Here is a 27,047-nt window from a genome sequence, read left to right as displayed (position 1 = left end):
TTGGGAATCAAACTAGGAGGAATTTAGCAATAAAGAGTTTGATGTAAGAGCCACCACATCTTAATAGAAGTTACTACTCAAGTTTGACGTACTTGTCCTGATCGGAAGAAGAAAGAAAGAGAATGGTGGCTCCTTTTGCCCGGGGGACATCGTCGGAGAACAATGTCGGGGATAGGGTAAGAACCTACCGTTGGTTACGCCCCTACCGTTGGTTACGCCCTTTAAGTGTAGCTTACAAGGTTGACATAATTTTGAGTTTCCTATTTTTAGCAGAGAAATTTGGGAGGATGGTTAATGGGAGTTTCGGACATAAAAATGCAGTAAGTAGGACTTTCTCTGGCTGTTTTGGTACACCCTATGAAGAAAATCATTTAATAACATTTATAAGTGACTGAAATATCCTTTTATCTCTGCTTAGTGTTTAGGATAATGTATGGATCATTTATTGGTGCCAGCGTATATTTAGAAAAATAAAATAATGAATGCCTTCTTGATTTCCTAAAACACCACCACTCTGGGACGAAATTGTTTGGCTAAAACGTCACCTCTTTGGAAATTAGTTTAGTTAAAACATGACTTATCGAGAATCGGAGAAAGTATTACTCCCTTCGTCTCAAGTTATGTTGCTTTTTTATTTTACACATCCTTTAAGAAACATTAATGAGTCGTTTTGAAGCTGGACGTAGCTGCATTGGATGGGTTCGTTCGGCTGGATTATTAGAATTAATGGAACGGCTGGACTCGCGGTGTTGAACCAAAATGGAAGGCTGTGGGGAGGGTCCATATGGACTGGAGTAGGGGGAATGGAGCAGGTCATGGGAGAAGTCTGTGGAGGATTAATGGGGCGAGAGGTTGGACTCGACAAAGGAGGATGGTGAGGAGGCGACGACTCGGAGTCTATAGTTATTTGGAAACTGCCGGGATTCGAAGGAGGTAAAATGGCGTGGGACTGGTAGGAAGATAAGTGTGGTAGAGTAATAGGGGAGGATGCCCAAGGTGACATATGGATTGGAGGTGGAGGTCCAAGCATGGACGTGGTTGCAAACGGAAATCGGGATTCATCGAATCGAACATGCCTGGCAATGTAGAGCCTGCCAGAACATGTATCAAGACATCTGTAACCACGGTGCATCGGACTATAACCTAAGAAAACACACAGTTGGCTTCGAAAATTAATCTTATGGCGGTTGTAGGGACGTAAATACGGAAAACAAAGACACCCAAAAACTTTGAGGAAGTTGTAATCTGGCACAGTGTTAAAGACAACCTCAAACGGTGATTTGCCATTGTTAGTTGGAGTGAGAAGACGATTAATTAAGTAGACAGCAGTATCAAAGGCAAAGTGCCAATATTTCGTGGGAGTAGAACTATATGCCATAAGACTTAAACCAGTTTCAACGATATGCCGATGTTTGCATTCCACCTTTCCTTGTTGCTCATGAGTGTGAGGACAAGAAAGTCGATGAGCTATGCCTAGTTTCGCACAAAGAGTCGACAAAGGGCGAAATTCACCACCCCCAATCGGTTTGAAGTGACTTAACTTTTGTGTTGAATTGTCGTTCAACAAAAACTTGGAATTGAGAAAAAGTTGATAAGACATCAGATTTTTGGAAAAGTGGATAATACCATGTATAACCAGAAAAATCATCAACAAAAACTAGAAGAAAACGATGGCCTTGAGAAGATAAAAAAAGGACAAGGGCCCCAAACATCCGCAAAAATAAGTTGCAAGAAAGAAGTACTTTTATTAATGCGAAGTGGTAGAGACAACTTATGGGACTTGCCAAGTTGGCAAGCAGTACATAAATTATTTAATCTAAAGCTAGAACTAGAAAGCTTGTGTGTAGACATCATTTGACTGAGAACTTTCTGATGCGGGTGACCCAACCGAAGATGCCAACAAGATGCGGAAACTTTGACAGCAGAGAAGGCTGAAGGAGAGCTTGAAGATTGCGGTTTGATAGACATGGAGTAGAGGCCATCGCTACTCCGACCTGAAAGAAGTGGAATCTTGAAATCCCGATCCTTGACAAGAAAATGACGAGGGTGAAATTCAAAGAAAGCATTATTATCAGTAGCAAACTTTTGAACAGAAAGAAGCGGTTTAGTTATAGAGGGGACACGAATAATGTTATTGAGAAAAAATTTACGATGATAGGGAGTCGAGAAAGAGGCCCTACCAGTGTGTTGAATTGGCAAACCTTGTCCATTACCAACGTGTAATTGATCCGGGCCTCTGTATTCCTCAGCATGAGTGAAGCTTGAGAGATCCGGTGCAACATGATGGGTGGCACCTGTGTCGGGGAACCAATTCTGAGTCAATGGAATTGGTGCCTGATGAGTGAGATGTGCAGATGGGTTGATGGTGTGATTATAGCGCTGAAAGCAAGTAGCGGCAAGATGATTAGTACCATTACAAATTTGGCATCTCGCACGTCCATCGTTATTTGCATTCCAAGGCTGAGAAGGATAGTTGGGTCCATAATTGTTGCGTGGGTATTGATTACGACCACCTCGTCCCCCTCGTCCCCTATACAATCTGCCGCGACCACGGTGAGAGGTATTATTGCTTTGTCCAGAACTCTGTTTATCAGCGGAGAAGACACGCTGAGCAACATTAGCCGATGGTGCATTAGAGGTGTCACCTGGAACAATGGAAAGAGAAGATATGGAAGAGCCATGGATGACTCATGATTCAGCAACAAGCTGTGGAGCTCCGAGTATGAAACCGGCTCGGGTCTTGCTGATAAAGCAGTAACAATATCCTTGAAATCAGGGCGCAATCCTTTAAACACATAGATATTAAAATCGGAGGCATTCAATGTTCTTCCGGCGGCTGCTAACTCGTCCGATAATAGTTTTGCTTTTTAGAGAAATTGAGAGACGGTGAGGTCATCTTGTTTGAGATTTTGCAACTGCATATGAAGGTTAAGAACCCTAGTGTTGGAAGGAGAAGAGAGAGCAGCCTCCAAGGCATCCCAAATTTCCTTGGAGCTATTTAAGCCGATAACTATGGGTATGGTTTCTTCTGAGAGAGAGGATATGAGCAGACTCATGACAATTTGATCCTGTTGAATCCAAGTAGCAAATTCAGGATTAGGTTGCGTTTTAGTTGAACCTTCAACAGATATAGTAGCCGGCGGACATGGCTCGGATCCATCAATAAAGCCATGAAGATTTTGACCTTGTAGGAAAGGCAACAATTGTGTCTTCCAAAATAAATAATTTCGGGAAGTGAGCTTAATGGAGATAAAGTGGTGAGCATGGTTTAAAGGATTAGAGGAAGAGGAAGAAGACATGACAGGGGTTGTTTGAGAGGTAACATTAGACGGGAGGGATAAAGTAGCGGAAGAATGTGCTTTGGAGAATATAATAGCTTGGTTTTATTCATTGATTTACATGCACTGGTACATCAATATATAGAGTACAAATAATAAGTAGTGTTCAACATAAACTATAGACATAGGAGTCCTAAACAGCTTCTAACTACTAGACTAATTGAGTCGGTCTGATAATGAGGGACATTTGATTTACCTTGCCCTTTTTATGTCTTAAGTTGTAATCTCCCTCCATTAAATGTTTACTCTATTTATGTGTCGTCTCTGTTAATGACAAAATTCTACTAAGGGTAAAATGAAAAAAAATAATTAATTACGCCTTGAACTTCTAAAACGATAAATAATTTGAGGCAACTATCTTTATTAATCACGATAGATAATTTGTGAAGAGAGAGTGTCTTAATGAAACGGGAGTCTAACCAAATTAGAAGTTGCAGCGGCTCAAAAATCGAGTTAATTTAACTCTTTTATATACCATTAGAGTTAAGATGACCTGGTAAAAGGTAATTCTCCATAAAAAAACTATTTAGGTAATAGAGTAAATAACTTTGCCATGATAAGTTAAAATGTACTGTGTAAAAATTTACACAGCTAGCATCCACAAGTTAAATTCTTCCAAGAATCTTCTAAGAAAGGAGGAGATGAAAAAAAAATAAAAAAAAATTCAACTCTCTTGAAGTGGGAATAGGGAGGATTTATCCCCATGGCCTACTAGGTAATCACCAAAGTAGGACTGCTTGCTCCAGAAGTTCAGTTTTGGGCCACTAAAATGAAATGTTTGACTTCCTATACTGTCGTTGTGCACCATATTACACTTTCTTGCTTTAACAGATATGTATGAAAAGTGCGATTGGCAAGGCATCTCCTTGTCAGTTTCACTATAAGAAAGATCAGATTTGCAAATGCAACAATATCAAGACCGAACTGCTCAATATTTATTCTGTATGTAAAGAAAGATAAATGATATTCACATATTTTCTCTCTCCTTTTTCTATTTTCTTCTGTTAGCTTCAAAGTAGAGTAAGTTGCCCTACCCAAAAATTATGTAAACGCTTCACGCTGCTGCGTAGGTAGCTCCAGTTCAGGTTCAAATGCTGTTAACCGAGAGAAGTACTGATCTACCATGTCATCTGTTACCTTTTCCAAGCTTGGAGGATCCCACTGCACGTTTTAACATAAATTAACAGAACTGTTAGGAAAAGTCGACTGGAAAGATGACCATGATTCATTAAAATAACATATTGGTTCAAAATAGTATCTATTTACCTTAGGTGCAAGATCTCTATCCACAAGCCGTGCACGAACCCCCTGAAAGGAAGATATTGATGCACAGTGATATCATACGTGGAATTTAGCAACTGAGACATTTATTTATTTATTTATTTTGCAAGATATTACCTCACAGAAGTCATTAGTTATTTGTCCAGAGATAGCTTGTACTGACATTCGATACTCACGAATGAGGCACTGGTCAAGAGTCTGATGTCTACCTTCACGTATCTGATAGAAGGCATTAGTGGACTTTCATCTCACAATTCCCTGGTGCCAGGAAGAGAGAATATTTTATCTGGAAAAAAAAGAACTTACAGATCTCAGTGAAACCTTCAAGCTCAGTGGGGATGTTTGTTGTAGTTTTCTCAATGTTGCAACACACCATGCATCTTGCTTCTTGGCTGCCTCACTCTCCTGAAGAAGTTTAAATTTCATTTTAGAAATGTAAACACACTTGTGCTTCAAAACTTCCACGAGTATAGCAGATTTCAGTGTTTATTATTATTATTATTATGCGACTGTGAGTATTCCAAAAAACAAGATGAAAATCCATCTTATTCAAAAGTGCATCCAAAGGTTGCAGACGCAATGAGTCAGCTTATACAATTGCCAAAAATGAGCATCACGGAAGGGCCTCTCCGTGCATTTTATATGAGAAGTTAGGATCTCCACAATATGCTTAGTCAAAGAATGATTGATACAATTTAGTGCAACAACTGCAGTAGGAGCGCAGAGTGGGCTGATCAATGATCCTTGTTTTTTTTCTTTTGTGATGGCCGAGGTATTAAAAGCAAAGTAATCAGATGCTGAACATTATTGCACCGATCAACTAAATTTTGTTTCTACTATCACCAATGGATGTAGCCTAACAGGCCAATACTTGTTTGGTGAGAGGTGGCAAGTAACTGGTGGAATAATCGAGGTACAAGCAAATTGGCAGAGACACCACTGAAAAAAAGGGCAGCCCGGTGCACTAAGATCCCGCTATGCGCGCGGTCCAGGGAAGGGCCGGATCATGATTCTTTTTCTTTCAGAGACCTTTTCAGTATATTTGGGAAACATGTACACACACAGGAACTATATTCTCACCAAAGCATCAATAATTTCTTCGACTGTGTCATGGCCGAAACATTTATCAAGAGTTTCAATCCTAAAGAAGGAGAAAAGATGGATTAGTTTAAGCATTCAAAAAACGTATCGATCTGCAAGCAAGATCACACACAACTCGATAAGATAACTTTTTAAAAAAAGGTTAAAGAACAAGACTAAATACAAAGACCAAAAGATAAAGATCCATGCGAAGCCACGATAAAAGTAATCAGGAGCCACAAAGTATCAGCAATTATATATGGTTTCAATAAGCCAAGGGATATGTTCTATGTCCGATAAGAAATATGAAGGGGGTTTCGTGAAGATGTAGGTAGGGAATCCACCGACTGGCGGTTGTATACATATTTGATTAACAACTAAAAAAGGTGGCAGGTACCTGTGAAGTACACTTGCTGGATCTGGATGGACAATCTCTCCACAATTTTCAAGAGATCTTTCAATCACTGAGGGATCATCAGTCATCAACATTCCAAGTTGTTCCTCAATTAAGGGAAGCTTCTGAGATGAGTGGAGAGGGCAGAAAAGAAGTTTCCAGAACTATTGTCAAATAACCCAAATAGGGTGTTGGCACCTAGGTGCAAAACATTAAGCGCAAGTACTAGACTTACTGCACTGTGTGAGTAGTGTGTAGCAAGCCCACAAGTAATCATTTCTGCTCCACTGATCTTATCTCCAGTTAGGGCCAGGTACTCTCCTGCCAAATCGAAAAAACATTTAAATTGCTTTCTTCCATGCTGAATTTTTTTCATTGAGGCAGTGACAAATCTCCAAACAGATCAGAGGGGTAGCATATCAACCAGAAGTTGCAAATCAGCTTCAAGAACTAAAAACATATTCCACTTGGAACCATAAAATAGTAGTATAGCATAAGACAGGCAGGGTTTACATGCGTGTGCTAAGCTTAACAATTACATGCCATAGAACATGAAGTCATCAAGAGTCAACCATATAAATATAGCCCTACAAGATCTTAGCATGCTTGACTTATCAGTAATATCTACAAATAAAAGACCTTGTTATTTTAGTCTGAAACAATTTATAAGCTAGCCGTAAATAAAGAGAGAGAACCATATGTTAATATCATGGTACATAGTTAAATGCAAAAAAAAAAAAAAAAAAAAAGAAGGCAGTTCAGACAAATTAACAGATGAAAGCAAAAAGTGAATGCAGGAGTCAAAGTCTAACAGGAGGGAGGCACACAAGCTTACTTCCCGAGGAGACGGGAATAATAAGATGAACTAAATACGCCTAATACAAATATTTTGATAACAAGCATTTAAGAAAGAAAGCGTCCAGATATTGACATGTCTATTTTCCTGGTAGAAAATGAACATCTCCCACGTATAGACTCAACAACCCTAAACTAAGAGAAGTCGGGGGAGGGAAGGATCAGAAAAGTAGTTGCCAGTTAGATAATTCATCATCAAAGATGCTCAGCTCCATGACATGATAAAAATAACTGATGAATCCGAACCACAGCATAAGATAGGCTAAAGTATTTACCCAAATAACCAGGGAGGCGTGAAAGATAAAATGACGCCCCGGCATCAGGATGGTAACCAATCAATGTTTCTGGTGTGGCAAAAACCTACATGATACAACACCCGATACCCTTAAAGACCTGTGAAAAATCAATAACTTACAACACTTGAAAGACCTATATTAGCACTGTCCAAATTTGATAGACATCTTTTACTTTTGAGTTCAATAAAAATTTCTTTGACTAATTTACCTGCACATTCGTTTAGTTCTTAAGAAATATAAAATCAGATTATAACCTTTTGATAAGACCAAGATATCTTTCGGTTTTTGGATTTTTAAAATGCTAAGCATGTTGTTATAAATCATATATGTATAATGAAACTTCTTCACGGTAAGTCAAAAGATGTTATAATATACAGACATAATTACTACCATTTATTTTTTGGGATAAACGGAAATTACTATATTATATAAGAGCAAATGTGAGGATTTTTGTAGTCCTCACAATAATTTCCCAATTTTTTAAAAGCTTTTTAATTAATTACTTTTATGTCCTAATCTTATTTATTTAAGTCAATTTTTTTTTGTTTTTTGTTTTTAAAGTCTACTTTTCAAAAGCTATCGAACCTGGGGACTTTTGTAGTCCTCACAATAATTTTTAAATTTTTTTAAAACTTTTTAATTAATTACTTTTAGGTCCTAATCTTATTTATTTAAGTCAATTTTTTTGTTTTTTTTTTAAAGTCTACTTTTCAAAAGCTATCGAACCTCCTACCTCATTTTTCACGTTCTTTGATTTTCTAATTGGTGCTCGATATCCGCATTTGAGCCCAATTAATCCAGATAATTCGCACTGCATCGCGCCTATTCGGGGGGAGCGCTTCCTCCAAAGATTTTTTTTCATATCTATGTTCGAACCCCTAATCCCTAATTAAGAGAGGGCGACTCCATCTACTTTTGCCTGAGTTAAATTATGTATTTGTCTTAAAAGTTCATTAACTATGTATAGATTATTTATTTAGAACTAAATAACTTCGAAAATTAGGATACATAAGTTATAATGTCAAATTCTGGTTCCAAATTTGATTTGAATTAAATAATTTCATCAAAATGGAAGTTAAAATATTAAAGGAGTGGAATGAAAATTTTGCTTTCATATAACTACCCACTTGTGGGACTACAATGGGTATATGGTGGTTGTTGTTGTTGTTGTACACTTGTACTAACACAAATTATATTTCTTTAGTTAAAATATCTACTTTTATATCTTGAGTTTGGGCCCGGGCTTAGCACGGGCCTCACATAACTAGTATCAATATAGAGCCTTTCATTTATGAATAGTAAAGAATGAATTTGATCAAATGAACTCGGTATGAACTCAAACAGATGATAACCAGTAATAAAATAGAGAAGTAACCAAAACAATCAATGTGGGGGGGGGGGGGGGGGGGGGGGAGGCAGAGGAAAAGTTTGTTGCACTAGCTCAAACTTCTACCTCAAGAAAACAAATTCAGATAGAAATGAAGCCTAAAATACAGGGGTAGCACATAAACTGACTGACACCTTGACCATCTAAATGAAGGATTCTAGCTCCAGGAGGAGAAAGTATGATTTCTAAGGAAAAATCAATTACTACTTATATCCAGAGAACATGCTTGCACCTTATCTCTTACAGTATAGAACCATCGACATACAACTCATAATTTTCTTATGCAGAACATAAAGTTCATGATACGTGAAGTCACTGCACAGCGATATAAGAATGAGCACAAACGGAACTTCACATTACTTTGCAATGTAGTCTATTAATTGTTCACCTAGGACAATTAATTTTGAACCAACAAAGGAAAAGCTAAAATAAACAAAACTTGTAATCTTTTCCATACAGTTTTCTCAGTTGCAACACGGAATGTTCCAGGAATTGAGATGCCAGCACCACCGCCCATGGTAATTCCATTCAAAAGAGCGACCTGCATGGCATCTGAGGTATATCATTCTCTGCTTGGAAACAGTGCCCAGGGACCAGCTAATGTCAACGAAAGTATGATAAGTGGTAATGATTATGCAATAAATGAACTCTTCTAACACGGAATTGAGGAGGTGAGAGAGCAAAGTAACTCAGATCCGAGAGTGTACTAAGAGCTTCTAATCAATAAAATCTAAGAGCTTCTAATCAATAAAATATATAAAGAGACAAAGATGATACTCCTAACTACTATCAAATGCACTCCAGAATTCTGGACTGAAAAAAGACGTTTCATGCGTTTTAGAAGAAACATTTTTATGATTAATAAAAGAACAAAAGACCATATGCTGATGCTGAAAATTTCTTCTGATAAGTAAATTTTAACAAAATGGAGTTGGATATCTACAAAGAATTGGATCAAATCTGCATTTATCCTAGGGTAGAGTTAAATATGTGACAGATTATATTTCCCTCAACAGGCACAGTTAGGAAGATTGCGTAGCAGTTAGCACAAATAAAGTAATTATGTTACTATTTTGACTCTAGTAATAAGATCCATCAAACTTTGGCAAGAGACATCTAACTCACTGAACACCTTTTTGATCAGAAAGTGATTGGTTTAATTAACCATCAAAATGTTGTCTCCGCAGCATCTTAACCACATTAAGATGGGAGAGAATCCAATTAACGGAACTGAGCTATCTGCTAAAAGATCCAGATATTCCTCTAAATAGTATCCTTAAAACTGTCTGCCAAAAGTATAAATGTCTAGACATAACAATAAACATTGGTTAATATAGATGGTAATGTCGATTCTCCTGCTTAGAGAGGCGGAAGCAGTAGCCAAGCCCATATGATAGGTGGTAAAGGAAAGTGTGAAGGGCTAATAGTAAAGGAGATCTACTATATGTATACTGGATTTAGTAAACGGTGAAATGTCAAACCACAAAAGTTCAATGAACTATTGAAGCTATCAGTGTGACTGATCAAACAAGTACCAAGGGCTTTCAGCAGACTTTTTTTATTCTCTATCTAATAGAACTTCTACATTTTAAAAACTCTTAGGTTCCAAATTTATGACGTGTAAGTCTGGACGCTCACTTAGAATTTATAGGGCACTGGTATCTAGGCATCTAGCAAAGACTAGTTAACACAAACAAAGTTCTTGATACCTATACAAGGAATGGAAACAAAAGAAATTCAAGTCAACAGCTTCTTTTAGTATCTGATGTTCGAAGAATAATAATACTTACATGTGGCTTCAAGTATGTACCAAGAACGTATATAAAGTTATAAAGTGTCCAACAGAAGTCTTTACAATCTTGACGATTCCCTGCATCCATCCAATACAAACAATATTAAACAAAGACCGGATAAGATTAAATTAAAATCGAGCTAAAAGAAGATTGGAAGCAATAGTTAAGACGCTTGCTGCAGTTTATACATCAACGCAGAAACATCTTAACTGTTTCCCAACATAAACAGGCCTACTCCCAAAAACAACAGAACATTCTGCTCAACTAGCTTAATTAAGATAATTCACATCTAAACAACCTCACAACCAATTACTTCCTTTGTCCCAATTTATGTGGCACGCTTTCCTTTTTAGGCTATCCCCAAAAAAATGTCCATCTTTCTATATTTTGAAACAATTTAACTTTATGAGATGACTTAGCCACACAAATATCTAAGACTTGTTTTGGACCACAAATTTCAAAAGTCTTCCTTCCTTTCTTAAACTCCGTGTCTAGTCAAATGGTGCCACATAAATTGGGACGGAGGGAGTATATGATTATTGTGTATTGCTAAACGCAGAAGATTCCTCTTACCCTGTATCACTTGTAACGATTATGAATAAATTCACTGTGAATTACAGGAGTAAAAAATGATGAACCCATACCTTGTTTTAAGAAATTATAAAGAGTGACAATGTCACCACCAGCACAAAATGCCCTGTCACTTCCCTTCAAAGTTAAAGAATAACTCAGTTCTTAACCAGTACAGGTAGAGCAATATAAAAGTTCTTTTCTTTTTTGTCAAATAGAAAAAGTTTACCTTCAATACCAGGAACCCAATATCAGGATCATCTTCCCAATTCTTGTACAGCTTCAGCAACCTTGTCCCCTAAACACAACAGTGTCAAATTTCATTCCCAAAACCAAAACAAGAGCCAATTCAACATAAAAATACAATTTTCCTTGGTGGGATTAATCAAAATGGCAAAAACAGAAGCAAAAAAGTAACGGCCTTTAAAGGAAAGAAACTAACAATTGAATGATTGAGGGCATTTAACACATGGGGTCTGTTAAGAATTGCTGTTCTTGAGAAAGCTTTCCCCTCCACTAGCACCTGACAACATGCAACTCATTTTTCATAAAGAATCTTAAATGGGATTGCCAAAAAAGTGTAATTTTTTTTCATAACTCACTGTATTTTCGGGTTCATCAACAAGGGCATTGCTATTGACACTGCAAAATCCTCTAGACTGGGAAACAAAACGGGAATTCTGCAGAAAACGCCTCAAAATAGATGCTGATTTGAAGCTCTGCATATTTCTATCAATAGTAGTATTTCTTTATATTGGTAAAGTTGTAGTAATCTTTATCTTCTTTTCTTATACAAAAAGAATAGCTGGAAATTAGAATCACAGATTTCTTTTGACACAAAGGCTCACATTTTTATAAGAGGCAAACTCCAAGAATTCTTTACTTCTCTACTCCCATCATTTTCCTACAGCGTGTGCTATTAAATTGTTTTTCTTTTTATTACTTTGGCAATTGCCAAGTGCAAAAAAGGCCAACATTTGACCATTTACTTCTAGAGTTCTGACCCCTTACGTTTAATATTACTTACTCGTTCACATATACTAAAAATAAATTTTCATTTTTATTTATCCACTTTAGCATATTAAAAAAAAAAAATCTTTTTTCTTATTTTTCTTTAACATTAATTACTCATTTTTAAATTATTCTTCAAATCTAATGAGATTATACACCAATTAATATAAATATTATAATAAAATATATATTCTATTTATTAATTCTCCAATAATTCAGGAAGAAGTCGTTTGGTTCCAAAAGTTATTTACATTAACCTAAATGAGAAATACTTAATATCAAATTGTGATATAAAGTTTATTAATATTCATAACTAAAGATGAGATAAATATAATTACAAATTCTATTTTAAAATTAATATTCTAAATTTTGATAACAAAACATGAAGAATCCTTGCATGAAGACAAATTGAGGAAGCAAAGTGAGTGAATCAGCTCCATTGTATGTGACCCACCAAAATTCTTCCGTCACGGAACTTCTTGGAATTCCTTGTGTTTTTTTAATCACATTGGGAAAACTATTAAAGTTGGAGTAAGAAAAATAATGAGGTTTTGAGCTCACACTCATTATATGTTAAATGCCTTTCACTAATACCACCAAATTAGTGATGAAGTCACGATTTCTAGTAACATTACAAAATAATAATAATAATAATAATAATACAACGTCATTGATGTTCGGCCTAAAATGCATATATTTACTTATTGTTTGTCTCACATTTTAGTACTTTTAATTGTCTTTTGAGTATTGATTATATTTAATTGTGCTTAATATTATATATTTATAAAATAGGAATAAAGCAGTATAAAGATGAAGAAATTTAGAGCAAAATTAATAAAAAACGGAACAAAAAGAAAGAGGAAAAGAGTGGGGACAAAGAAGGAGACATTCCCTAAACTTTGTCTCCCGAGCTAAAGACAAACATAAATGACTACAGACACAGGGCAGACCCAGGATTTGAGCGCAACAGGGGCAGCATTATCTTTAGCGCGCCAAAATTACTAGCGACAAAGTTAGGCATGCGACTCTTAAAAAACTTATCGATTATAATAGCAAAGTACAAACTTCAATATTATCAAATATAATTAATTTGGTACTAATATAACAAAAGTACATCATCAACTCATACTTGAACTCGACGCATTTTCATTTTTTGAAAATGGTCAATAATAGCATCATTGCTTACAGTTGCAGACACTTTCTTCTCAAAGTAACAAACTAAATAATTATTTTAACAAAAAATCACTAATAGTACTACGTAATTCATATTAGGCTCATTATCATCATTATATTATTTAAAAGAGGATAAATAACCAATAAACTTCTCCCAAATCCATTTGAAAAAAAAAAACAAGCCTGACTTTTCAAGACCTTAAGTTGATTGTACAAAATCCCAAATTAAAAAATATGATAAGATTTTAGGGCTTAGTATAAGATAATAAATTATTTAATTAAATCTATAAAGTTATGTATTCCTCAATCCCTAGTAATTAAATACTATTATATAGTTATATAATAAGTAATCTATATTAATCACTGAAAAAGAAGGGAAAGCTTTACTGTAAGAGAAGTCCGATCGTTGGCTCGAATTCAATTGCCGGAGAAATTAATGAATATAGACAATAGATTCGACTATGGATGATGTTCCTAACTTAATGGTTTCTGAGAAATCTGATAATGGAAGAATGGAAGAAGGGTTTGAGAATGGAGAGACCAAAGGAGTTTCTTTTTGCTTATTACATTGGGAAAAGATGAGTGAGAAGTGGAAAAAGATCATTTGAAATTTGGGGCTTTTGGGGGGAGGGATTTAATGAAAAAGTAAAATGGGTGGGGGACTAAACAATAAAAAGATTAAAAAAAAATCTGCATTAAACGCAGGTTTGTACAATAGTTTATTGCACAATTTTAAAAAAATAATAATTGTAGGAGCCGAAATTCAAATTTGGGTCGCGACCGGTGAGCGGTAGCTCAGGGGCGTACTCCTACCAACTGAACTACTTTAGCAATTATGTTTGAGGGATCCTTTTAAAATATATGATAGTTTTTCAAGGTATATAAATATATGTATATAGGGTTTTTTCCGAAGTTAAAGCGGGCACGTGTCCCCCACCCTTCAAGGTGAGTCCGCCCCCGCCTACAAAGGATGCAATTAGAGTTTGAGTTGAAAACATACCTGATTCTTTGGATGAGCAACAAATATTGAGAAAAATTGTTCAATGGAATTTTGGTCATGTGCGACGCATCGCACAGTGTGGCCCACGTCGCTCCAAGCTTATTTTAAGCAGTTTTTACCAATCTGAGTTGGAATTGGCTTTTAAAAGCTTAAGCCTTTTGGTGCCCTATAAATACATATTCTACACGGTTTTTACATAACTTTGGACCTAGAGAGAGCTTAGAGCTGTAGTGGAGGCCGTAGTTACAGGATTTTACCTTCTCTTCACTGTAGTACTCATTTTTACGTTTTTATTCGGATGATTTTTTATTTTCCCTCCATGTCTATGTGGAGCTAAACTCTTTAGTTCTAGGGTTTTGACTCAAACATGAAAGTTGACGTTTGATTATCTTTTACATCGATTGGTTTTCCATCTTTGATATTGTTATATCCCGTATTTTGTGCATTGGGACAATCCGGATTAACTATGGTAAGTTAGGGACAAAACCATTCCGGGATGCAAAGTCGAGACTTTTGACCTTCGATTTTATTTTAAGACATAAGTTGTTCATGAATTTGTTGGCATGGAACAATTAGGAAAATTTGGGACCAAAAATGGAATAATTGAAAGTTGCAAATCATGCATTTTTGGCCATGTTGGCCGTGTGGTGTGGGAGTGGTTCCCACACATTTTGTGGCCAATTTTAATTGGTCCAACACATGTGTGGGCCATGGACACATGTATAAGTCTTATATGAAAGCATAAAAGATGACCACTAAGTCATCTTCTCTTCATTCAACACTTAGAAAAAAAAAAAGAACCTTGGATGAACACAACGAGCTATTCGGCCAAGCCTCCCAAAATTGAAGTCCAATTTGAGCCATCACAAAAATATTTCCTTGGTGCAAATCCACTAATTGGAGGTCCCTAGTTAACGTGGAAGTGTTGTTGGAGCGAACAAACCATCCGTTTTGTCAATCGCAAACCCTAGCCTAGTTGTGAAGTTGAAGAAGAAAGGTAAGATTTAATCTTGTTTTATGTGTTATGAATGATGTGTGCATGTTGTAGTAGATGAAAATGGATGAAATTCATGAAAATATTGCATGTGGAAGTGAGCCGTGTGCATGGGGTGTTGGGCGTGTGTGTGTGTTATGTTGTGTGGAAGTAATGAATTAATTCTAGTTAGCATATTTTGATTGTTGTAGTGTGAAGAGAAGAATGAAAATCATGAAAGTTAGTTGTGGATGTGTTGGCCGAATATGGCTTGTGAAATGTAGCAAAGAATGGATCAATTCTATTTAGTATTTTGATTGTTATTGTTATGTGGATTCTATGTTGGAAATGAGAGTTTAATGACTCAAGATTGATGTTGTAATTGTATGGGCTGATTTGGAGGATTGTGTGCATTTAATGTAATTTTTATAATTATGGGAATGACATTGTTAGAGTGTGGATTGTTGGTGCAAATCATGATTTGAAAGTGAGGAATGGGTTATAGTTGTGTTCTCGAGTTTGGGGCAGATTTCGGGTGAAGTGGGATATTATTTGGGATGTTTGAAACATTGTATGAATTGTTTAAAATGTCCTTGAATATTGTTGGTATGGGTTCAGGTTGGTATTTGAATGTATAAGCGTTGATGTTGGCTTGAAGGTAAGCCATTGAATTGAATGTAATGAATGTTGTTGGATTATGTAGAAAAGAGTATTTAATGCTAGAATGCGTTTTGAATTGATTATTGATGTTGCTAGTTTGGTTGTTGGTATTGTTGTTGTTGATTTGGCCGAGTTAAATTCTCGGGGTTGGCCTATTTACAGGGGAAATGCTGCCCAAATTTCTGTAGAATTAAGTGCTAGTTTGGAATTAAATGCCTAAACGTAGGGCTGTTCACAGTTTTGGTTAAAACCAAAACCAAACCGAAAATTTAACCAAACCGAATAAAAAAAACCGACATTTGGTTTGGTTTGGTTTTAAATTTGAAAAACCGATAATATTTGGTTTGGTTATGGTTATAGTAAAAAATAACCAAATAAATAACCGAACCAAACCGATAATTATATACATAAAATTTATAATTATTTATATGTACAATATTAACTTTTCATAAATAATTAAAGATATTTTATACCTTTTAATTATTAATTTAATTTTAGTCTACTTATTTTTAAGGCCCATGTCTTAAAAGAATATGTCCAAGTCCAACAATTCAAGCCCAACTCTAATAAGTCGTAAGCATAAGGGTAAAAAGTAAAAATCCTACTATCTCTTTTCATTTTACATTGCCATCGTTATTTCCCTCGATATGCGTTCGCCCTTGTGGGCCGTGAGGAAAAAAGAGTTTCATAAGAAATTTGAAGTGTAGAGAGAAAATATTTGAATTATCACGGCTAGTCATAAATTGAAAAACCGAACCAAACCGAACCAAACCGACAATAACCAAACCGGTGGTTATTATTTTACTTGGTTTGGTTATGGTTTTAGACATTTAAAAACCGACTAAATTGGTTTGGTTATGGTTTTAACCAATAACCGACCCAAACCGAACCATGAACACCCCTACCTAAACGTCTATAGCTAATATTTGATATCCGTTGACGTTGTGTAGACCTTGGGGAGCCCGAGACGTAGGTTGGGATTAGCTTGAGTTGGATTAGCTTTGAGAGCGGACGAGGTATGTAAAGCTCAACCCTTCCTTCTTTTGGCATGCCTTAGTTACAAATAGGCTATGACACGAGCCTCGAGGAAATTCTATTCTCGCAATCCGAGCATGTTTATGACTCTTATTAGTTTCTTGGAATTCGTATGCTTGATAAGATGAAATATTGGCCCTTATGTCTTTGGAATATTTGATTTTCAAATGTTGCATAAAAAGTTTTGTTTTTAAAGAGTTCCGTAACTACGAACGACCGTAACTTTCACAGAAAGGCTCGGATTGCCTCGATATGTTCGTAGGAGATCTTATGGCGTGTGATGAGTATGTTTTTCATAGGCGGGCCCGGCTCGGGTCAACACCCGTCCGTGGGTCCCGCGACTCTCCTTTTTGTAATCCTGATGACTTTTGAAAGAATTTGGTTTGACTATTATTCCGATTTCCAAGTATGGTCATTTTACTTATCTTTTGGGTCTATGATAATGATTTTATACATATGGTTACTCACGACTGCTGCTCGTGCATTACTCGTTGTATCTTTCGCCGAGTCCGGGTCGGTTGTGTTGTCGTGCGCACTATGATATACTCAGGTGTTATCTTGTGTTATGGTTCGCCGAGCCCTCATAAGCTAGAGGCCGGTTCCGCTTATATTTGGTGTTATGCTGTGTATGGCGTTATGATGTGTGTCGGGGATATGGAGATTTGAAACTTTCTAGTGTTATGCTGTGTTACGGCGCCAACGACGGGCGGGCGACCATATTTTCTGAGCCCTATGCATGATTTGTGTTTTGAAAATAACCGTTTTGGTATTTTTGGATATGCATTTACTTTTCTGTACTTCTGTTTCGATTATGACTCAGATTTACTTACTATATCTTCTGCTTTGCATACTTAGTACATATTTCGTACTGACCCCCTTTCTTCGGGGGCTGCGTTTCATGCCCGTAGGTACAGACGCACAGTTCGGTGATCCGCCAGTCTAGGACACCCTTTTCTGCTGTTTGGAGTGCTCCCCTTATTCCGGAGCCCACATTTTGGTATATATTCGTTCGCTGCATATGTATTGGTTTATTCAGGGGTACGGCGGGGCCCTGTCCCGTCATATGATTCCGTTGGTCTGTTTAGAGGTCTGTAGACGTACATGTGGGTTGTGTGCCTATTCTATACAGGTGTGTTTGTATGCTATATGTTCTGGGCGATCCCATTCGCCGTGGCAGCCTTGTCGGCTTGCATTTGTATATGTTTTGGGCCGTTGCGCCATTTGATAGCCTTGCCGGCTTCTGATATATATATGTTTGTGTTTGAGATGTGTTTGAGACAGTTTGAGATAATTTGAGACAGCGTCTGATATTTGTATACGCATAAGCTATCTGTTTGTGATTCGGATTTATGAATGTGTTTTAGTGCCCAGCTCGGGCACTAGTCACGGCCTACGGGGTTGGGTCGTGACAGATATTATTTGTTTATTCTTGGTTTTGATTGTTTGATTATTTGATGAAATAGTTGAAAACTATTTGTGGCGTGTGAATTTAACTTGGGAACCGGAATTTGCATGCGTAATAAGAATAAATAGAGCTTGTTTGAATAATTGTTTCGCTAATGAGGATAAGAATATACCCTTTAGCCTTGCTTAGTTGAATACAGAGTTATAAATGCGTTCTTGTTATCTTCTGATGACCATAGGAATATAGGCATTAGAGTAACATCTACAGGCTTGTGAACAACTCAGAAGATACTCATAAAGCAATAATTAACCCGTCAACTAGTGACCCAGGAAATAAAATAGATGTACGATTAGAAAACTCAACTCGATTATTAGTGGTCATAGCCCTAGATTTATCTCTTCTCTGATAAAAACCTGTTCTTTCTTTGTTGAAGTTCATTATTTGCTTTCTTTTATTTTTAGTTAGTTGATAACTATATCTTTGAATTTTACTTCTTGTATAGATAATTAGGATCGTTTCATTTAGCTGATGGTTAATCACAAGTCCCTGTGGGTACGATATCTGGACTTCAATCCTATATTACTTGTACGACCATGTATACTTGCATGTGCGTTTGGGAGCAATAAGTTTTTGACGCCGTTGCCAGGGAGCAATAGGTTTTGAGCTCGCACTCATTGTATGTGTGTGCCTTTCATTAATACCACCAAATTAGTGACGAAGTCACGATTTCTAGTAACATTACATAATTTAAAATAATAATAATAATAATAATAATAATTTTAAAGAAAAAAATACAACAATGTCACACTTAGAATTTGAACGTGTAATTGAATCACTTTTATCATTACACTAAAAGTTTTTTCTTATATCAATAAATTCAACAATTTATACAAAATAAAATATTTGTACACCTATACAGTACTGTATAATATTTCAACAAAGATACGCGATTGAATCTCCTTCATTATATATGACTCAGGCTTGCCCTAGATTGTAAGCAGTGGCGGATCCAGAAATTTTGGTAAGGTTGTTCAAATATTGACGAGTATATAATTTTTTTCCGATGAATGAGTGCAACAAATTATTTTAACATCATCACTGCACACTCGGCAAAAAATTTATGGTCCATTTGATTTCATAAGTTATTCTCGATAAATTTCATTGCTAGAAAACTGTTACGGTGCTTACAGTTTCAAATGACAAAAAGAACAACATACCCAGTTTACATAATCCCACAAGTGGAGAACGACAAGGGTCATTCCGAGAATGTTACAAAGCAAGAGATAATGACTAATTAATATTCTTTGAAAAAAAAAAAGAGAACAAAGTTGGATAATTAAAATATTCACAGAAGCAATTAAAAAAAAAAAAAAGAGAAGAAAATAAGTGGTTGCTAACTTGCTATTAGATCTCGTTTTCTTTTTAACAATACGTCTTCTTCTTTTCTGGGAAATAGCAAAGAAAGAAAAAAGACTAAAGAAACTTCAACAAACGAGTCCAAGATAACTCTAAACCAACATAGGAATAAACCAAATGTAAATCATAACTCAAATACAAATAAGTTTAGTCGAAACAATGAAGAAAATAAGTGCAAATACAAATCAACCAAGTAACTTAAGACATTGTTTGTATGTTTCTTTTAAAGAAAGAAGATGACTAGCGTTCGACGCAAGCTTTAAACCGTGAATTTTAGGTAAAATTAAACACTCTTTACCTCTAAGCTATCTATCTCAATTATTTTAGGGGTATTCAAAATTTAATTTATATCCAATTAACTATAATATCTAATCCATATACTAGTACTATTTTCCAGCCAAGAGTGTGCAAGTGACCACCCTTGGCCATGAGTGGCTCCGCCACTGATTGTAAGTGTTGGTGATAGATACTTCTCCTTCTATTCCATTTTATGTGAAGGTGTTACTGTTTTGAGAGTCAAACAATTTTTTCTTTCACTATATTTTTCTCAATTTTTATCACTAGCTATGCTGACTTGTAATACTTTTGTGTGATTTGCAGATATGTAAATTTTATCTTTTAAAATGAGAAAAATTTATATCCGGCTTCATAGTTAAAGTTAAATGATCTCATACTCCGAACTCTTTCACATAAATCGAGACAGAGAGAATAAGAGTTTTATTTATTAGGAGTAACTCTATCAGAAACAGTCTTCGCGTCATAAAAATAAGAGTGAGGTCTGCGTACATCTTATCTTCTTCAAACCCCACTCGTGAGATTACATTGACTATGTTGTTGTTTGTTGGAGTAACTGAGATTTTTTGTTATTGTCGTTGTACTTTTTTTATTTCTATATTTATGTTTTTTGTATTAGAAATGATAAACCTATATACAGAAAATATAGGAAATATGAAAAATGACACGTTCTTAATGAGATCTAAATACTCTACCTAACTCCCATTTATAATTCGTAAGACTAGTCGATTTCATATGCCTTGGCTACATATTACTATAATTTTATGTATTGTTTGTTCTGATCTCATTATCTAGATGGTATGATTTTATCTTACATGGGTGATAAGGTCTTATCAACTTTCAAATCATAATGTCGTAGTCAATTAATTATCTCGCACACTAACGTAGTTCATTCATAAATGAAAAATGTTGCCCAATGGAACTGTTATTTTTCTAATGTTTTATGCTTTATATAATAGGTTGGAACTTCTCATTTTAGATACAACCAAAAAGTTGGCAAGGCCATAACGACCTAAATATTTAATCCTACGTATAATGCCAGCTTGACCATGGTCCATGTCTATCTTATAAGGTCTTGAACGTTGCAAACACGTGATGATTAGAAATATTTTCTCAAGCCATTTAATGACATATTATCTTGCGTCAAACTTCTTACATCCGATTAGAGCTATCTGATAGTATTAAATACCTTGCCCACTTCAATTATTCATTCGTGTTTATAGATGAAAAAAAAACTTTCATTTCTATTGTTTTGTTTCCGGTGAAAATTACGATAAAATGAATACTAGTAACTAATTATTCCAAAGAAAAGCCTAAAATGATTCTGAAAAAAAAAACAACAATGAAGTTAGTAATCAATTTAATATGAATTCTTTATTTAATAATTTTAATGTAAATGATGAAAATTATATATTGTTCAAAAACTTATATATGATCGACGACAATAGGAATCAAACTTAATTTGAATTCTTTGGTGAATGTTCCGCACGAAAGACAAAGAAGAATAGAAAAATAGGATAATTTTCTTCTTTATATCTTTGTTGTTTAAACGTTTATATCAATAAGGTATTTGTTTACTCAATCTTATGTTTTTAGTGATGAGAAAAGATTGATGCCTATTTTAGTTCTGTTTTTAAATAATTTATTTAGTAAAATTTAATATATGAAGAGAAAAAAACACGCATCAAATCGAAGAAGAACAGAGGAAGTGATAAATTTGACCAGCTCTTTTTTTTTTTCTTTTTTTTTTTTGGGCATAGCCGTCCGATTAAATATTTTTCATTTTAGATCTTATGATTAAATATCGAAGCTATTGGGACCAATTAGTTTTGGATCTAAATTGAAATATGATGATTAATCCACCCAACTTAATTAAATTTATGTTTAGCTACTCGCCACTTCTAGATTAGGTGGAGTCTGACTTTATAATCTGTTTCAGTACACGTTGAAAATTGTGTTTTTACTAATCAACTTTTATCAAAATATAGTTTTAATCTAGATTAAGGTTGCTCCATAATAAATAGTTAAAAGATAAGCTTCTTTAATTTATACATACCCGATATCATAATTCAGAAGTTTAGTCTACTTAATTGAATCTAATAACAAAGATTAAGTGAATCAGAAGTAACAACCAAAATAACCTATTAAACATGTAAGTTGTAACAATGTTTTAATAAAAGACGCGTGCGCAAGCTGCGGCATTTTGGTAGGGAAAGATGAGGCATAAGCTGTAGAGATGTAACTTCCATGGATCTTTATAATTTTGCTGATTGACATATATTCACACAAAGGAAAAAGGTTTAAATTTGCCCTTTTAACTTTTGGAAAGGTTTAACTTTACAGCTTGTTTGGATGGTTATAACCTATTATATTGTTTTGTGTTGTTAGTTTAAATATAATATTTGTTTTTATAGTTACTTAAATTTTATTGTTGTATCATTAAATCCATTGTTACGTAAAGACGAAAAGTCCCATTTTATTTATAGAACGATCGATTTGATGTTATCGCGTCGCTACCTTACTTATCTTTTCTCCTTTTGTCGTTACTTATTATCTAGTAATCATATGTTATCCTTTATCGTACAAAGTTTTATGATAGTTGTACACCGTATCCTACTTTTCTCGTAGGTTTATCCTTCAAATTATTGATGTCTAATTAACATGATGTAACGACAAGAAACAATACAATCTATCCAAACGTTGTATTCATCAAAACAAACAATACAATATAATAAATACAACACAATTGATATAATACGATACATTATGAAACCACATGTAACAACCATCCAAACAAAGTGTTACCAACGGATGGAAATTTGGCTCATCCATCTCTTCACCATTACAGTTTTGGCTCGAAATTGCCCTTTGTTCTGTAAAGTTTAAAGGGTACATTAATCTGAACCTTTTAACTAGTGCTGTGCCAAGTCCATGAGGCATCAACTAACATGCAGCTTTTCCTGTGACTGCAACAACTGCTTTTGATGGCCACCTACTATAATCGTGGAAACGTGTCCCTATAATTTTCCACGGGCTTCAATATACCTTAACATTGTAAAATCATAGTACTAAGTAAAAAATTTAACATTGATCACATTGTCTACTCAGGCTCTGCAATTTTTCAGCCATGGCAAAACAACCCACTAGAGTTCTTGTCACTGGAGCAGCCGGTACGATTTTAAAAAATGTGTTTCACACCATTATCATATATAGGCTATAGCCATTAGTACTCATTTTGATATTGTATCAGGTTCTTTTCTTGACATGGATGTGTTACTATTCTATTTCATAGCTTGTGGATTTTGTCTTTGGCATTTGATTGGGTTGCCTTGTCTTCAAAGTTTTTCTTTTTTGTGTGTGAAAATTTCCTATAAATCACACGGGGTCTCATGTTAACAGCACCTAATTGCGATTATTGTGTGAATTTTCTCTAATTAAGTTTAAGAAATAATGGAATATTTGGGATCAATTGAAAAGCCTCTTGTTTTGTTGGGTTGTGCGTATTTGTCATGGAAGATTGTTAGGCACATATGGAGCTTCTTGAATATAGAGAAGGATCCCATTACAGTACTTGTTACTGGTGCTGCAGGCATGTTATATTCATTATATTGCTGCATTTATTTTCTATTTTATGAACTTTTTATTTTATTTAATTTATTCTGTCTTGGTAATCACATAGGAGTACTATATTTGACAAGAACATGGCTATAAGATTTTGGTAGTGCTTGGCCAATTGATAAATCTAGATATAGTCATAGTGGTTTAGCCATATGTTAAACTCATATTACCAGATTAAACCTCGTCGGCTTACAGGCACGATCGTTTTAGATTCACTCCAAGAAGGAATTGGATTGAAAATCATCTGGATTGCCTTAGATCTTAAAACAAAATTATCACGCTGGCCAACAGTCAAACTATGACTGATGAAATTTTTATATGATATAAGAAGTTCGAAATTTTTATTGCATTTGATTTCTGCTTATATTTGTTGGGCCTTTGTACTTTGACTATCTTATTTATCTATGGTAGCTAATGCTCCTTTCTTTCCGGACTGTTCTATCATGACTTTCTCGCTTTTGTTATTCCTCGTTTTCATATTGTTTTTGATATGCTTGTCCCTATCTGACTTTTTGTCTTGTTTTCCTCTCTTGAGCCGAGGGTCTTTCGCGGAAAATAGCCGCTACCTTTCAAGGTGGGGTTAATAGTTATGTACACTCTACCCTCCCCAGACCCCACATTGTGGGATTCTACTGGGCTTCTTCTTGTTGTTGTTGTATAAGAAGTTCGAAATGTGGACCTTGTTGATCGGTAATCTAGGATTTAGAGAATTAGCACATGTGATATTGTGAAAAAAAGAAAGAAAAAAGAAGGCTGGTAGTTGTGGCAAAACATTCAAGAACCACAAAATAACAACTATGCCTCAATCCCAAGCAGTTTTGGGTCGGCTATATGAATCCTCACAGTTCATGTTGCTTCATTTAAGTCCGTCACAGTCCAATATGGTGCCTAAACATTCAGATTCTAAATAATTTTTGGTCCTTTAATCTGTCCTTTTTAGAACTTTAGTAGGGTATAAGATGAGTACTGTGTCTGTATGTTGATGCTTCCTGTTGGTTTGAACTCCTTGTAATAGGTCATGTTGGTGAAAATATATATCTTCATTTTACTTTTCAAGTAATTGTATTTTTACCAACAGGTCAAATTGGATATGCTCTTGTTCCGATGATTGCTAGAGGAGCCATGTTAGGCCTTGATCAACCTGTTATCATACACATGCTTGATATTGAACCTGCTGCTGAGGCCTTGAAAGGAGTTAAAATGGAATTGATTGATGCAGCTTTTCCTCTTCTCAAAGGTAAAATACATTAAGAAAAAAAAAGCTTCAGGTGGCCACTTTTACTTTCTTACTTTGTTAAATTTATCGAATATTATTGTTCCATAGACATTGTTGCTACCACGGATGCTGTTGAAGCTTGTAAAGGCGTCAATGTTGCTGTTATGGTTGGTGGATTTCCACGAAAAGAAGGGATGGAAAGAAAGGACGTCATGTCAAAAAATGTTTCAATTTACAAGGCACAAGCCTCTGCCTTAGAGCAGCATGCTGCCCCTGATTGCAAGGTAAGAAAATTTTGTTATCCAATGTATAATACATTAAGACAAAATGAACTCAAGGTTTCTTATTATCTTTGATTGGCTTAGTTCATTTTGGTTTAACTCAATGGAGTAATTAATAAAACTCTGAGACTTTAGGCTAGTAGCAGCTACTCTTTTTTTTTATGTTAACACAGGTCACTAGCTGTTTATTTATTTTCCAATCAAATTGATGATCCTCAATGACATAATAGTGCACCGGATTTCGTCCATCTTAGGTCCAAAAAAGGCAATTATCTATGGAACATTACAGAAAATTGACATGCTTATCGTGGTCTCCGGTTGGTGCAGGTTTTGGTTGTTGCTAACCCAGCTAACACCAATGCACTTATTTTGAAAGAATTTGCCCCTTCCTTCCCGGCGAAAAACATAACTTGCCTAACAAGGCTTGATCACAACAGAGCTTTAGGTCAGGTTTCAGAGAGGCTAAATGTTCATGTTGGTGACGTAAAGAATGTGATAATATGGGGAAATCACTCTTCAAGTCAGTATCCAGATGTGAATCATGCAACTGTGAAAACCGCTGCTGGAGAAAAGCCTGTCAGAGAACTTGTTGCTGATGATCAATGGTAAAATGCTCTACACCGTTAAGTCTTATTTTCAGATCCTTTAAAGCTTTAGGCAGACGACGTACTCTCACTGTTATTGTAAAGGCTAGACACTAAACAAAGCTTTAGCACATGTTGAATATTACAACGTAAAAATGTAGAAAGGTTAGAGGGACGAGTGCGAATATTACATCATAAAAATGATACATACTGTCCATCAATTTGCAACTGATCTAGTGGGATGTTTTGTTAGCTCAATTATATCATTGAATTCAAAATAAGATCATCAGTAATAATAAGATTCCCAATGAATGTTAGGTTAAACACAGAATTTATCACCACAGTGCAGCAGCGAGGAGCGGCCATCATAAAAGCTCGAAAGCTATCAAGTGCATTGTCTGCTGCTAGCTCAGCTTGTGATCATATACGTGATTGGGTTCTCGGCACTCCAAAGGTTCAGTATCTCCATTTTTTGTTGTTCATTATAGTTATAATACTTACATCTATAAAATGCATGTCACTTTTCTGTTCTCTTGCCATCAGACTGAATGTTCCTTACATCTTTTGTTCAGGGGACATGGGTGTCAATGGGGGTTTATTCTGATGGATCTTATGGCATCCCAGCTGGCTTAATATACTCTTTCCCAGTTACTTGTGAGAAAGGAGAATGGTCAATCGTGCAAGGTTAGTTCCTCCTCATTCATGGTCAATTTAGTTTCTTCCTTGTAAAATTTTAGTACTCAATGCAGTGAATACCACACCTGGTTTAGGCTTTCTGGCAAACTGAATTTGTTTCATAATATTTTTCGTTTAATTAAACAAGAAATCAATTGATTTCTCTTATGTTTTTATGCAGGTCTGAAGATAGATGAGTTTTCAAGGGCCAAGATGGATGCAACCGCGAAGGAGTTGGTTGAGGAAAAAGCCTTGGCATATTCATGCCTCAACTGAAAGCACGATTAGTTCTGCATATCGAGGGAAATAAACGATGGAAGATGAATGAAATAAATGGAATCTTCAGTTAATTGTTACTCCTACTTATATGTTGTATCATCTTTCTACTTAGATAATATGCTCCTTATCAATTCTCTCTTGTAACCAATTACTCTTTTCTTCTTTCCTATGCTCAGCTTGAAGATTGAATACTATAATTTGCTTACTTCTCAAGTTTGGTTCTACTTTGGTGTCTGTTGAATAAAGAGGAATATATATGTACACCTAAACTATTAGCAGTTCTAATTACTCTCTCGACTTGGCTATTTGATAAGCCTTTATTCTTGGATGATCTCATCCCAAGGAAGTGACATACATGCATTGTCACGCGATTTTTCTGTCAAGGTACATTTTTTACAAAATAAAAGTATACTTTTACCTTTTTAAAATCCAT

The 27,047-nt window shown here is 35.4% G+C and overlaps 2 protein-coding genes across 5 annotated transcripts; one reads left to right on the top strand and one right to left on the bottom strand.

The window, feature by feature from the left end:
* Window positions 1-4,172: 4,172 nt before the first annotated feature.
* On the bottom strand, window positions 4,173-11,906 carry LOC132064106 (3-hydroxyisobutyryl-CoA hydrolase-like protein 1, mitochondrial). Of its 3 annotated transcripts, none has more exons than XM_059456983.1 (14): window positions 11,597-11,903; window positions 11,437-11,517; window positions 11,224-11,292; window positions 11,069-11,132; window positions 10,422-10,501; window positions 9,089-9,172; window positions 7,224-7,308; window positions 6,329-6,414; window positions 6,097-6,218; window positions 5,700-5,760; window positions 4,926-5,024; window positions 4,737-4,838; window positions 4,605-4,646; window positions 4,173-4,499 (listed from the first exon to the last, which is right to left on the bottom strand). In XM_059456983.1, exons 1-14 carry the CDS (start codon window positions 11,717-11,719, stop codon window positions 4,380-4,382), a joined length of 1,218 nt encoding a protein of 405 aa, XP_059312966.1. In that variant the 5' UTR covers window positions 11,720-11,903; the 3' UTR covers window positions 4,173-4,379. The 3 variants fall into 3 exon arrangements, 1 of the variants encoding a protein (XP_059312966.1); XR_009416502.1 differs by having other exon boundaries at window positions 4,324-4,499; window positions 4,737-4,828; window positions 11,597-11,906; XR_009416503.1 differs by having other exon boundaries at window positions 4,324-4,499; window positions 4,737-4,824; window positions 11,597-11,905.
* A 10,883-nt stretch (window positions 11,907-22,789) lies between these two features.
* Window positions 22,790-26,827, top strand: LOC132064105 (malate dehydrogenase-like). Of its 2 annotated transcripts, none has more exons than XM_059456981.1 (7): window positions 22,790-23,131; window positions 24,658-24,816; window positions 24,904-25,079; window positions 25,404-25,681; window positions 25,979-26,114; window positions 26,233-26,344; window positions 26,517-26,827. In XM_059456981.1, exons 1-7 carry the CDS (start codon window positions 23,089-23,091, stop codon window positions 26,609-26,611), a joined length of 999 nt encoding a protein of 332 aa, XP_059312964.1. In that variant the 5' UTR covers window positions 22,790-23,088; the 3' UTR covers window positions 26,612-26,827. The 2 variants fall into 2 exon arrangements, with proteins under 2 accessions (XP_059312964.1, XP_059312965.1); XM_059456982.1 differs by lacking the exon at window positions 22,790-23,131 and adding an exon at window positions 23,412-23,550.
* Window positions 26,828-27,047: the final 220 nt, after the last annotated feature.

The sequence above is a fragment of the Lycium ferocissimum genome, chromosome 7 (genome assembly GCF_029784015.1).
Source record: "Lycium ferocissimum isolate CSIRO_LF1 chromosome 7, AGI_CSIRO_Lferr_CH_V1, whole genome shotgun sequence".
Classification (NCBI taxonomy): Eukaryota; Viridiplantae; Streptophyta; class Magnoliopsida; order Solanales; family Solanaceae; genus Lycium; species Lycium ferocissimum.
This window is presented reverse-complemented; position numbering and strand designations above follow the sequence as displayed.